This window comes from Pelophylax lessonae (genome assembly GCF_965119305.1).
Source record: "Pelophylax lessonae genome assembly, chromosome: 3".
NCBI lineage: Eukaryota > Metazoa > Chordata > Amphibia > Anura > Ranidae > Pelophylax > Pelophylax lessonae.
Window position 1 is genome coordinate 360,684,185 of NC_138770.1, and position 12,982 is coordinate 360,697,166.

At 42.4% G+C, this 12,982-nt stretch overlaps 1 protein-coding gene across 1 annotated transcript in view; it reads right to left on the minus strand.

Moving 5' to 3' along the window:
- SNAP91 (synaptosome associated protein 91) overlaps nucleotides 1-12,982 on the minus strand; it is a 251,212-nt gene that overhangs the window by 64,197 nt on the left and 174,033 nt on the right. Inside the window, exons 19-20 of the mRNA XM_082251196.1 lie at nucleotides 4,351-4,434; nucleotides 480-560 (exon numbers count right to left, since the gene is read on the minus strand). Of these exons, the coding sequence (XP_082107322.1) occupies nucleotides 480-560; nucleotides 4,351-4,434 (165 nt within the window). The remainder of the gene's footprint in view (nucleotides 1-479; nucleotides 561-4,350; nucleotides 4,435-12,982) is intronic.

The window sequence follows — 12,982 nt, forward strand, 5'->3', positions numbered from 1 at the left end:
CCCCCCCTTCTTTTGGAGATCCTGTAATTTGTCAGTTCCCTCTCCTTATTGCATTGATATTATCCCTTCACTATGCTCTAACACATGTAACCTCTTATTTGTTGGTAATATACTACCTGCCTGTGTTGCAGATTCTCACTTGCGAATTCTTCTGGCAAAAGAGAACATACCAGTTTTGGCTTTTGTACCTCTTTTTTGTGAAAAACTTTCTATAAAAATTATTGAAACAGAAAATGTATGCTGTGACCATAAATTTCCTTCAACTTGCCATTGATAATACAACGAGTGCAAAAATTACAAACCTTTGCCTGTCTTCGGCACACTATGGTTCACCTTGACACTTAATGTGGAAAAATGCCTTTATTCTAAAACCTCACTTATTTATTCAACTCTAAATAAATGCTTTGGCTACATTAGATGAGTACAATTTAAAATTGCAACAGTATAGTGTTTGCAATATTCTAGTAAATTACATTTACCAGCCAACAGATCTGCAGAAGAGGATGTACCAGTAGGGGCCAAAGCTGGAGGCTGCGATTCAGCTACACTATCAAAAGCATCTGTATTGTAATGAGAGAAAGAGGGAGAGAAAAAAAAAAAAAAGGAAAAAAAAAAAAAAAAAGGAACAAAAAGTGAATTAGAAAAATGAAAAAAGAAAGCAATCACCGTCAGTGTATCTCCATACCAAACTTCTCTTTTCCCTTAGAATTAGATCTCCTGTCAGGCTTTTATTGCTGTCTGCATCCCTGATAGGAAAAGGGGGAAGGTGGATTTATCCTCTCTGTCCTTGTACAGAAAGGGACAGGAAACCCAAATCATTCCAGTTGTCACTGAAACAGGAGGGAAGGGAAAAATCTTAAAGGACAACTGCTCTGGTGGTAGTGTCAAATGGGAATCACCCTGGAAAGATTTTCTCAATACTTCCTGTTGCTTTTTTGGAACAGAAAGAGGGGAGAAAATCTCTCCATTAGGACGCAGACTGCAAAAAAAACCCCACCAAAATTAGGGTTTTTATCACTTTGTATACTATAAAAAAAATTGACAATTTTTTTTTTTGAACCTCAGCATTCAAATAGGACTATACAATATAATACTTCACAAGTATATGACATAGGTAACAAAAAAGGGGATAATGAATGCAATGTCACCACAGTCACGTTGCACAGAATATGTAAGCTATAGATTCATTGAGTACATACATTCACTAAAATGTCTTGATGAAGGAGCCAATTGCCTTTTGCATTTTACATTTAGGTGAAAAAAATTGGTTGTAAACCTCAGACAGACATGAAATATGAACAAAGAAAAGCATATCCTCCTATAGTGTGTACTTGTTTTAGTTAAGAGCACCAAGTGTCATTTGTGTCTGCTGCTTCATTCCTCGGGTACCATTGGAGTTATTTCTGACACCAAGAGAAAAATGGTGACAGGGGAAGGACCTCCAGCTGATTGACCGCCTTGGCTCTGTTCCTGTGTGCTGTGTGGAGGGGGTGTGTCCCTTCCCTCCAATCAGCTCCCAGAACTCTCCTCACTGAGCTCTTCAGAGTATAATTTCAGCTCTTCGTCCCCTTTTTTCTGAATACTCAAACAAGCTATATAAATTCTAGACTTTGGAACAGCTGTAGAGAAGGGCTGTAAACAGGTACAACTTTTGCAGTAGGATTAGTTTCATCTCTATGTATCACCTGAGGCCAGTCACTTCACTGGGTATATGTAAGCGTTTCACTTTAAAATTAAATACTAGAACATACTTATTTTTAGACATTCCTAAAACTGACATATGATATGGATGCATTTACAATATCCACATGTTTAAGCATCACTTGATATATGTACCATTCCACCACTTTCGTAGTTATTCCAGCTGCTGCTTTGTTAGATCTGGCAGCGCACTTTCTTCAGCCAATAAACAATTTTATTTAAACTGTTAAACTGAAGTAACAGTCATGGTTCATTGGTTATACTGTAGTGTAGCCCCTAGACATGTGCAGAACTAAAAAATTTGTTTTGTTTCTGATTCATTATGTTACTAAATTTGTTTCGTTTATTGGTTTCAGAATTAGTTTAGTTTAATTTCGTTAAATTGTTTCATTTAATAATTTTCTAATGCATTACAAATTTGGGGAAGGAATTAAATATGGATCGGTCAAAAAAACGATTGACCGATTTGAATGGTGTGTGAAGAATGGCTGGTTGTTATGAAGGGGGCTGGGAAGCTGGCCACTGCGTCCTTAACCAATGACTCATCAGCTGCCAGCGGCTTCCCTACTGACAGCTGAATGTAAACAAAAGAATGCCGGAAATTAATTCTGAAAAAAAAAAGCATGGGGTCCCCTCCCTAATCCATACTAGGCCCTACCGATACGGCTGCTACAGTCTCGCATTAGCTGGTTTTAGAAGAATGTTAGGGATCATATGCCGGGTTGCAATTTTTGTTCCCCTAGTACAGTGCAATGCATTATTTCAATGGCATTTTCTGTGGCAGATTGGTAAAGATCTGTTTGGATCATGGCACTGCCCAGATCAGTGTGTTAGAGCTTACTTGCAATATTATTTGGTTAGTTGGTCTGTTGCTTTATTCTTTTATCATACTCCCAGTTTAGTATCAGCTAAACCATTTATTCTGGCACCAGGTAACAGTAGTATACCAACTCTCACTCTTTCACTCAAAGTGGCTAACGTGACACAAACTATTAGCAGCTGTTGGGTTTTTCTACCATTCCATTTAAAAGGAAATTTGTCAGGATACAAATACAAACGCTGTCAATGCCAACTTGTTTCTGTAGAAAAGATTTCAGAGCTGCATGCTTGTCCTATTACTTTTTGGTCACTGACCTGAACAGGTATGTGCATATCAGGGTTTCTGCTGACACTCCATGCTTGTTCCACACAGCAAGGGTGATGAAAGCTCTGAAGCTTACACCTTTAAAAAGAATTAGCCAGCAATTGCAGCTCCCACATTTCTACGCACACAGGTTCTCCTATAATCTATGAAGAAAACCGGTGGAACGAGGGGGCATTAAAATGTTTGTAAAATCACATTGTGATTTTGCTGGTATCCCCTATGGTTTATACAGTCAAACTACTGTGTGTGTGTTTTTTTAAATGACAAGACTAAATACCTTTTTTTCACACCGCAGCTGTGCGGTCACATGATTCCCCCCCCCCCCTCTGCTCTTCTGCCCAATCTAAGGAGAGCAGTAGGAGGGACTGAGTTTCCCCTCTGATGTCAACCAGCCAATAGAGGGAGGTCAGGTGACCACACAGCGGCAATGTGAGAAAGGGTATTTAGCATTATCTTTTAAAATACAAACAAACAAAACAAACAAACAAACCAAAACGCAGTAGTTAATGACTGTATAAACCAGAGGGGATACAAGTAGTTTTGCTACATTTTCAGTGGAATAGTGGCAGGAGGGGCGGAGAGGAAAATCAGGTCTCACACCGATAAGCAGGAAGGGGGAGAGGGGAAAAACGCAGATCAAAGGCGCGTAAACTAACCACGGTATCAAGGTTTAGCAGCCATGATTACTGTGGTCAGCACACACAGGGGGACACCAGAACAGGCAGGATCAAACAGGTATTTTACAACACAGAAAGGGACAATTTACACGTCACAAGCACTGCATTAAAGGAACAGGGTCTTCATTTTTCTTTGGGTTACAACCTTTTTAATATATTGGGGCTGATTTACTAAAGACAAATAGACTGTTAACTTTGCAAGGGAATTATCCCCAGAGCTGAGTAAATGAGGTGAAGCTCTGCTGACTTCAAACATCCAATCGTGTAAGCAAAATTATAGTTTTTTAATTTTCCGTGCAGGCGGTTGGGTATTATTTGCATAGTGAAGCATCACAATATTCACTAAGCTCTGCAGAATTTCCCTTGCACAATAAAGGTTCACTTGCAAAGTGAACAGTCAACCAGCCTTTAGTAAATCAACCCCATTGCTCAGCGTACATTCTTCTTTCCCACAAATTGGTTACTTTAATTTTTTGTTTAAAGAGTCAGATTCCACTCCCCATCTTCCCTAGTCTACATGTCAACCTCATGCAAGTCTTCGGGAAAATAAGACACCAGAAAAGATGCATTATTAGAACACATGACCCAAAAATGTCAATCATATTGGAACTTTAAAATGGCTAATCAAAATATAGGGGACAAAGGAGTTCGTAATTAACACTCCTCTCACTGCTACCCCTTTTGCCCAATAATTACTCCTAGGTATTTTACAGTAGAGTTGCCAATAAGTAGCTATTTCTTATCAATTAAATATTTTTTTCTGAAGGAATCTGTAAATAAATGCTAATTATCTGAATGGTTCAGAAAACAACAATTAGAGTTAAATACCTCCAAATAGGTCGAGCACAGCTGAAGACTCAATCTTTGCAGGTGAAGCAGTAGGCAAAGGGGATGGAGCTGCAAATGCGTCCACTACAATGATTACAGAACAACAATCATAATTCTGAGCATACTGGTCTATATAGAGATCATCAATACTGCAAACATTCCTTCTGCAGTACTTATGTACAGTGACTAACAGTTTAACACAAAACATGAATTGCAAATGCTTGTTCATTTTTTTTTTTTCTGTGTGGAAAGAAATCACATCTTTTTACAAAATTTGTAGGAGTATGCTACTAAGGAGAATTCCATTCCTACATGTGGGACTATAACAATATAGTGTCTGGAATGTGTATTAAACCATTTAACAAAGTATATTTATTGTGAACCTGTGTCCAGACTATGTGCAATAAAGCATTTACATATTCTGAACAAGTAGAAAACGCACTTTAAAACAAGCCCTCATTGGCCTCTGTAGCTACAGATTATGTACTGAGGAGATATTAATTCTCAATCTTAACTTTTTTCCTAGGAGAGCAGAATCTAGGCAGCCTGTCAGCCTTTTAAAACAAGCAGTAGATGACCAGGGTACCCAAAAACATTAAGGCTCCATTCACACCGAGGTCTTCTGGATCACAAATGGAATTGCTGTGATTCCAAATTGCGGGAAGCTGTTGCGATCCCTGTTACTTTCAATGGCACCCATGAAACCCGTGATGCCCGTCGCCCAAAAGAAGAATCATTAAACGTAGAGGATCGCAGGCAAGTCCAGCAGCGATTCGGAATCTCGGGAAGAAACGTGATTCCGCCCACTATCCGGAACGCCATGTTGTCGGGAAGCTGTTGCGATCCCTGTTACTTTCAATGGCACCCATGAAACCCGTGATGCCCGTCGCCCAAAAGAAGAATCATTAAACGTAGAGGATCGCAGGCAAGTCCAGCAGCGATTCGGAATCTCGGGAAGAAACGTGATTCCGCCCACTATCCAGAACGCCATGTTGTCAACGGAGCCTAGGGGCTCAAGCACAGTGCAGCTTTAAAATTTTTTTTTTTTTTTTTTAAAGCTTATATTTCTCCTAAATCCTAAAAGATTAAACGCTTGCAGAGGCTTGTGCTCTTTTGCTCGTTTTTTTGCACTTTGAGCTTTTGTAAGCATAAGCTTTTTTGGTGCTTAGGCGTCTTTTCTGCTTGAAAGCTCCCCTCCCTGGTGGGTTTTTTTCAGCCTGTAAGCTCATATGCCTATAAACTCCTGAAAAAGCCATAGCGTGCATTGACACATTGGCTAACATGAAGATGAGTTTCCAGGCAGAAAAAAAAAAAAAAATGAGCGCTCAAAAAAGCTTGAAAGCCTGTAGGAGCACCTTCTTTGAGATGAAGTGTGCATGAGCCGTAATAACAGAGCAAAAGGCAGTACACATTTGTAAACATACGCAATCAACAGTTGCCTGCTTATGGGGATGCCATGCTCTAGGAGGCGACAGAGTGAGCAATCCCACATTGTAACTTTCCACCTGGAGCCTGAGGGCAGGAGACTGATTGGGCTTGGGAGTAGGCGCCGTAGGCGCCATTACCCAAGGCTTACTTGGGAGTTCCAGCCTCGCTGCACCAGGATCAGCCCAGTCCTCAGGATTGCACAGGCTGTCAGTCACCTGGGGAGACTCACTATTCTTCAGCATCAATCCCCTACAATACACTCTACAAAGTGCGGCTGTGACTCTCCCTAAACTGCAACATACAGATGAATCACCAGATTTTACCCATCACTCTATCTGCATCCACCATGGCCTAGACACCCACCAACAAGGAATGCCTAGGCCTCTAGACAACAGTGGAGCTCCAGGGCCAGGGAATAAAGTATCAATAGCTGCATTTTAGGCCCTAAGGACAGTGAATATACCTTTGCAATATAGTGCACTTCAAAAGAGCCCTCCCCCATTCTAGCTACCTTCTTCATCTCACGGACACTGTCAAGGCATAATATTTTTTTCCTCCCTTGCAAATTATCATACCCACTATTCAACACATGCATCACTATTAGTTCCACCTCTACCCCAATCCATTGAGGAAATATGATATACTCCCTTTGAGGGATACAAGTAATGGACATGGCTGCCAATATGTAAACACATTTTAAAAGGTTGGGAACCATTTCCGAAGCTGTTAAAAATGCTTACACCTGATAATCTTACTGTGATTTACGAGAATTAATATATTCACAGTAGAAACTAGAGGGGATAGTAAGTGCTTTTTTCTTTTTGTACATCACGGGACAGAGTCATAAATGATAACATATGGGTTATATAGCCACCTATAGGTGGACACTGCAACCAATCAGTATTGATGACCCCCTATATAACCCCTCCCATACAGGAAGTACCTCAGTTTTTTTCCCCAGTGTCTAAGAGGTGAAGGTCGCTGTGGAGAGGTGCTCCACGTTTGTTATGTTTCAAAGAAGAAGAAAGAAGATTATGCCATCATGCCCCAAACAAAGATCACTGGATTTAAGGGGTTCCATCTAAAACAGTAAATGGACTAAAAAGATGGTACCCAAGCCTCGGGAAGCAGAAACAAGGTTTTGCCTGTAACGCTGTCCTTTTTAGACACTGGACCCTGGGATCCGAACAATTGGAATACCAAACCCCAAAGGCGCTCCCTCATATAGGGGACCCAGTCCTTGAAGGTCATTAAGACCATGCTCACCAGGAAGAGTGAAGATTGGATTCTTGCTTATAGCAGTTTCCTGCGGCAAGACCAGCGAGTTTATTTTAAATATTTACGCAGCAAACAAAAACCTGAAAAAGGTTAAAATATTGCAAAATTGTAAATATTTTATGCATTGTTCCCTTTAATAAGATTACAGAGACTTGTGCCAAGTGTATTTCTGCTTGAAATTACATTGTAGCAGGTTTATGCAAAGTAGGTTTAAAGTTTGTTTAAAGCATATTGTTACACTGTTTCTAACCCTGAGCTAATTACCTGAAAGGTTTCAGCTGCGACAAACAAGATTCAGCCTTAAGTGCCGGTTCACATTTGTGCGATTGCGGAGATCGCATGTAATTTGGAGCGCACTGCTCCTAAATTAAATGTGATCTCATGTGCGGTGCGAATTTCAGCCATACACTTTTTATGGCTGAATTCGCACCGCATGCGCAATAAACACGCACATGAGGGTTTTTTCATCCGCAGCAGAATCGGATCGCATAGTGGTTCACACTAGTGCGATCCGATACTGTGCGAACTTACAGATCGCACTGCGATATGCGATCACAACTGGGGGTGCCGTTAACTTTTAATTGACACCCCCCGCGTATCGCAAATGGCAGTGTGAACTGCCAGAGGTGCGAATGCGATGTGGGATCACACTGCATATTCGCAGCGTTCCCGCATCACACAAAAGTGAACCGGGACTTACTGCTCTCTCCCCCATTTGTTTGTTGCATTAGCCCTGGAGCATAAGCGTTCGCATGTTCGCCTCTGCTGGAACGCGTGTCTATGGTGTACGCCTATTTGCGTGCACATGGGAATCTTCCAATTTAAATACAATCGTATGCCAAGTGGTGGGCGTTTTCTAACGCAAATTGGCGTGCATGCCACGCACCACACTGCACATGGATAAAGGGGCACATTCTGCAAGGAACCGTTTCCAACACACTAGCCTCTGTCACAGGCTGAAATGGACACAGAGCAGCAGCAGCTGGCTTGCGTGAGTCACTGTGGGTGTATGTTACTGGCACTAATAGGTCCTGTATCTTAGGTAATCAGTGTTGTGTGCATTAGGCTGTATAATCTTGGCACAGACCTTGAGTACACTTAAGGTAGTACCTCAAGTTTATCTTGCTATAAAGCAATGTCTGCCCGAAAAAGAGCTGGAGGGAGCTCAGTTGGAAAAAGGCATTAGGATGCCACCGTCAGGCCCTGAAGGTCCTAGTCGTGTTTTCACTATGTCTACTACTCCTGATATGCCAGAGGCATTTAGCCAATCTGAGCCATTACAGTTGTCAGGCATAGTAGGCTACTTCGTGTACTTCTGCCACAGCCAATGTTACCAAGGACGATTTGGCATCGGCATTAGCCAGCCTAGAGGGTAGGATTGCTGACATGATTGCAGCACCACATGGGAGGAATGAAGCAGGTTGGATCCCCCCTCTCCTGAGCCACACCCTGAATCAGTTCAGTTTTGGGCAGAGGATGTGGAGGATGTAGCCGAGGGTGACCCTATAGAAGGTCAAGTTGGAAATTCCACTTCCAAGGAGTCAGAGTAATCTCCATCAGCCTCTCAATCCCAGAGATTGTTTATCCAGTCTCTTGAGGTTAAACTCCCACCCTTAGAGACAACTGAAACCTCTTTTTCCTCCCTAGGCTCATTGCGCCCTCCTCAGAGTCCTCAGTCATTTCCCATGCATCCACTCTTGGAGCAAGAAGTGTATAATGACTGGGATCATTCGGATAGGAAGTTTGTTCCTCCTAAAAGGTTTTCATTGTTCTATCCCATGGAGGATAAGTTTTCTAAGAGATGGAAAATTCCCACTATGGATGCAGCTATTTCTTCGGTTAACAAGAATTTAACCTGTCCTGTGGATAATGCCCAGGTTTTTAAAGATTCAGCGGATAAAAAGTTGGAATCTTTACTGAAAGCCTCCTTTGTGGTTGCAGATTCAGCAGTAGCAGCCATTGTAGCGTGTCAGTCTTTGAAAGACCGCAGAAAGCGAGTGTCCAAGACAGTTCCTTCTCAAGGAGTGTCTGTGGAAGATCTGTCAGATCTACCTTGCACTTTGTGTTTCGCAGTAGATGCTCTTACAGACTCCATAAAGGCAAATGTCACAGTTTGCTCTGATGACAGTGCATATGCGCAGAATCCTTTGGTAAAAAAGAGCTGGTCTGCGGAATTACCATGTAAAAATATACTGGCTAGCTTCCCCTTTCAGGAAGAATGCCTTTTTGGTGATGATCTGGATAAGTATATCCAAAAGATCTTAGGGGGAAAGAGTACGTTGCTACCTGTAAAGACTAACAGCAGGCATCCTTCCTTTAAGATCCCCAGCACACAATACCAGTGCCTCTAGTTCCAGGCATTGGCGACAGCCTCAACCATCTGCATCCGGACCCAAACCTTTGGAGCAAGGTCAGAAAAAGCCCTGGGCCCAGAGATCAGCCAAGTCTTCCTCTAAGCCCTCTCAGTGAAGGGGCGCCCCCACTCACCAAGATGGGGGGGGGGGGAGGCTCCTGCAGTTCTCGGGGTCATTGGTGGAGTCAAGTCAAGACAACTGGGTGGTCTCCACCATTTCACAGGGATACAAGCTGGAATTTTGGGTGTTCCCGCATCCTCTGTGAGGTCAAGTATACCAACAGACCCCCTAAAAGAAAGCTCTTTCAGGCATCGGACTAGCTGAGAGCTCAGAGGGTGATAACTGAGGTTCCAGAAAACAAAAAAGGTTCAAGGGTTTTTACTCAAATCTATTTGTAATCCCCAAATCAAACAGGGATGCGAGACCTATTTTGGATCTCAAGGCGTTGAATCCGTTTCTGAACGCTCGTTCTTTCTGCATGGAATCAATTCGTTCAGCCGTAGCCTCCCTGCAGGGAGAGGAATTTCTAGCATCCATAGACATTAAGTATGCATATCTTCATGTGCCTATATTTCAGACCCATCAAAAGGTTCCTTCTTTTTGGGATTGTAAACCATCATTTCCAGTTTGTGGCCCTGCCCTTCGGGTTGGCCACAGCACCAAGAGTGTTCAAAAAGATCCTAGCTCCAGTATTGGCTCTTCTAAGGTCCCAGGGGATATCCATAATAGGATATCTGTATGATCTATTACTAACAGATCGATCGGTGTCGGCTCTAAGCCAAAATATCCTTCAGACTGTACATTTTTTGAAACGTTGGATACTGAACTTCGCAAAGTCAGCATTACACCCAGTCCAGCGTCTGGAATGCTTGGGGCTTCTTGTCGACACAATGCAGGCAAAGATATTCTTGCCAGCAAGAAAGGTCTCAGACCTGAAAGGTCAGGTTCGGTCTTTAGTAAGACTGAGATATCCGTCTATACGTCTTTGCACAATGTTACTGGGAAAGATGGAGTCCACATTCGATGCAATTCCCTATGCTCAATTTCATGCCAGACCCTTGCAGAACAACGTTCTGTCTGCGTGGAATGGAAAAATTCAGTCCTTGGACCGGTCCACATCTCTGCTACCAAGAGTACGACAGAGTCTGAATTGGTGGTTGTTGACCAGAAATCTGGAGAAGGGGAAATCCTTTCTTCCAGTGACCAGGAAGGTGGTGACTATGGATGCCAGTCTCTCCAGCTGGGGAGCGGTTCTGAAGGAAGCCACGGTCCAGGGGAAATGGTCTTGGTTAGAGAGTCGTCTCCCCATCAATATCTTGGAAATTTGTGCAGTCATTCGGGCTCTGAAATTCTGGACGCCCAGACTTCAGGATCACTCTGACAGGGTGCAATCCGACAATGCCACAGCCATGGCTTATGTCAACCATCAAGGAGGCACAAAGTCAATCAGCCCAGAAAGAGGTGGATATTATCCTGTCCTGTGCAGAGAAGTTTGTGCCATGCCCGACAGCAGTGTTCATTCCAGGAATAGAGAACTGGCAGGCAGATATTTTGAGCCGTCAACAGATGTTGCCAGGGGAATGGTTTTTACATCTGAGATTTTTCAATTGATCTGCCCCATGCTGGGGGGTCCTAGACGTAGATCTGTTGGCATCCAGGTTCAACAACAAATTGGAGGGATTTGTGTCCTGGACCAGGGAATCCACTCGCAGTCGGAGTGGATGCTTTGGTGACTCCTTGGGAGGAGTATTCCCTGATCTATACCTTTCCTCCGATACGGCTGATATCGCGTTTGTTGCGCAGGATCCAGCTGGAGGGGAAACCAGTAACTATGGTAGCTCCAGCTTGGCCAAGGAGGATTTGGTATGCACAAATCCAGAGGTTTGCAGTGACGAGGCCCTGGGTCCTTCCACTGCATCATCCGGACTTGTTCTCTCAAGGCCCGATATTCCACCCTGCTATACAGTCTCTAAATTTGACGGCTTGGTTATTGAAACCTTAATCTTGGAAAAGCAGGGTGTGTCTGGGCCTGCAGTTCATACACTGATAAACGCCAGCAAGCCAGTCTCTAGAAATATTACAGGGTCTGGAAATCCTACATTACCTGGTGTGAAGCCAGGAAATGGCATCACCGCACATATATTATCGGGATAATTCTACCCTTCCTGCAAGCAGGGGTAGATATGAAATTAGCCCTGAGCACGATTAAGGGGCATATTTCAGCTTTATCTGTCTTTTTTCAGGAACAGATCCCTTCCCATTCATTGGTTCAAAACTTCGTCCGGGGAATATGGTGTTTGCTTCCACCAGTGAAGCCACCGTTGTGTCCTTGGGACTTAAATTTGGTGTTGTCAGTTTGGCAAAAACAGCCTTTTGGACCTCTGGGGCAGGTTCCCCTGGTTCTTTTCACCAAGAAACTGGTCTTTTTGATTGCAATAACTTTGGCTAGAAGGGTATCAGAACTAGCAGCTCTTTCTTGTAAAGAGCCATTCTTGATATTTTATCATATTATTCTACAACCTCACCCAGATTTTTTGCCCAAGGTAGTGTCCCTCCCCTCTTCTATGGGGTCTTTTATTACTTGCTACAAAACTGAGGTACTTCCTTTATGGCAGGGGTTATATAGGGGTCATCAATTCTGATTGGTTGCCAGTGTACTTCACCTATTAGGTGGCTATATAACCCATATATTATGATTTATGGCTCTGTGTCCCGTGATGTACTTCAAGAAATGGATTTTACCGGTAAGTATGAATTAAAAATCAATTTCTTAAAGTGCTTTTACTGCATGTTAAGAGTATCTAAATACTTTACTCTGGACACCGGTATACTTTAAATAAACAGGATTATGGTTTTATTATGATAAAATATGAGAAGCTAAGAAGAACAACGAAGACCACCAGCCCAAAAAAAAAAAAAAAACGCTGGTTAGTTTTGGATAATGCAGGTAAGTGTTAGAACTTTCAGGCTTTTATTGCGGTTAGTGTCCAGCGGAATTTTCATAAGGTCACAGACACAACGTTAACAATAACAGAATAAAGAGGTCGTACTCAAGAAAAAAGGAGAACTGAAGGTTCAGTTCCCAGTAATGACCAAGATAAAGTTATGTACCAGACAGAAAATGGGGGAAATCATTTCTTCAGGGACACAGAGCAACAGAAAATGGGTAGGATACCAAACCTGCCCCAACCTATCCAGAGCTTTAACATGGGAAAAAAAAAAACAACATGGCTGGAGTTCCATTTTAAAAAGGTTTTACAGTAATGTTACAAGAAGATATATTACATAATACATGTTAAGAACAAATGTTTATCGTGCATTAGACAGAACCTATTGTTAGTCCATTGCAGTTTTTCTATAGTGGGTGGTACATAAACAACATTATTTTAAAGAACAGTACCAGTGTGTAATCCTTAGCAACCAATCAAAATTTAACCTGCTCAAAGACAAGAGATTCGGCAGCCTGATTTAATTTTGGATTGGTTTCTATGGGTTACCACACATTACATTATTTTGTCCTCACAAAACACCACTGGGGGCCACAGTCAAATCTCACAAGACAAGACTCTGCA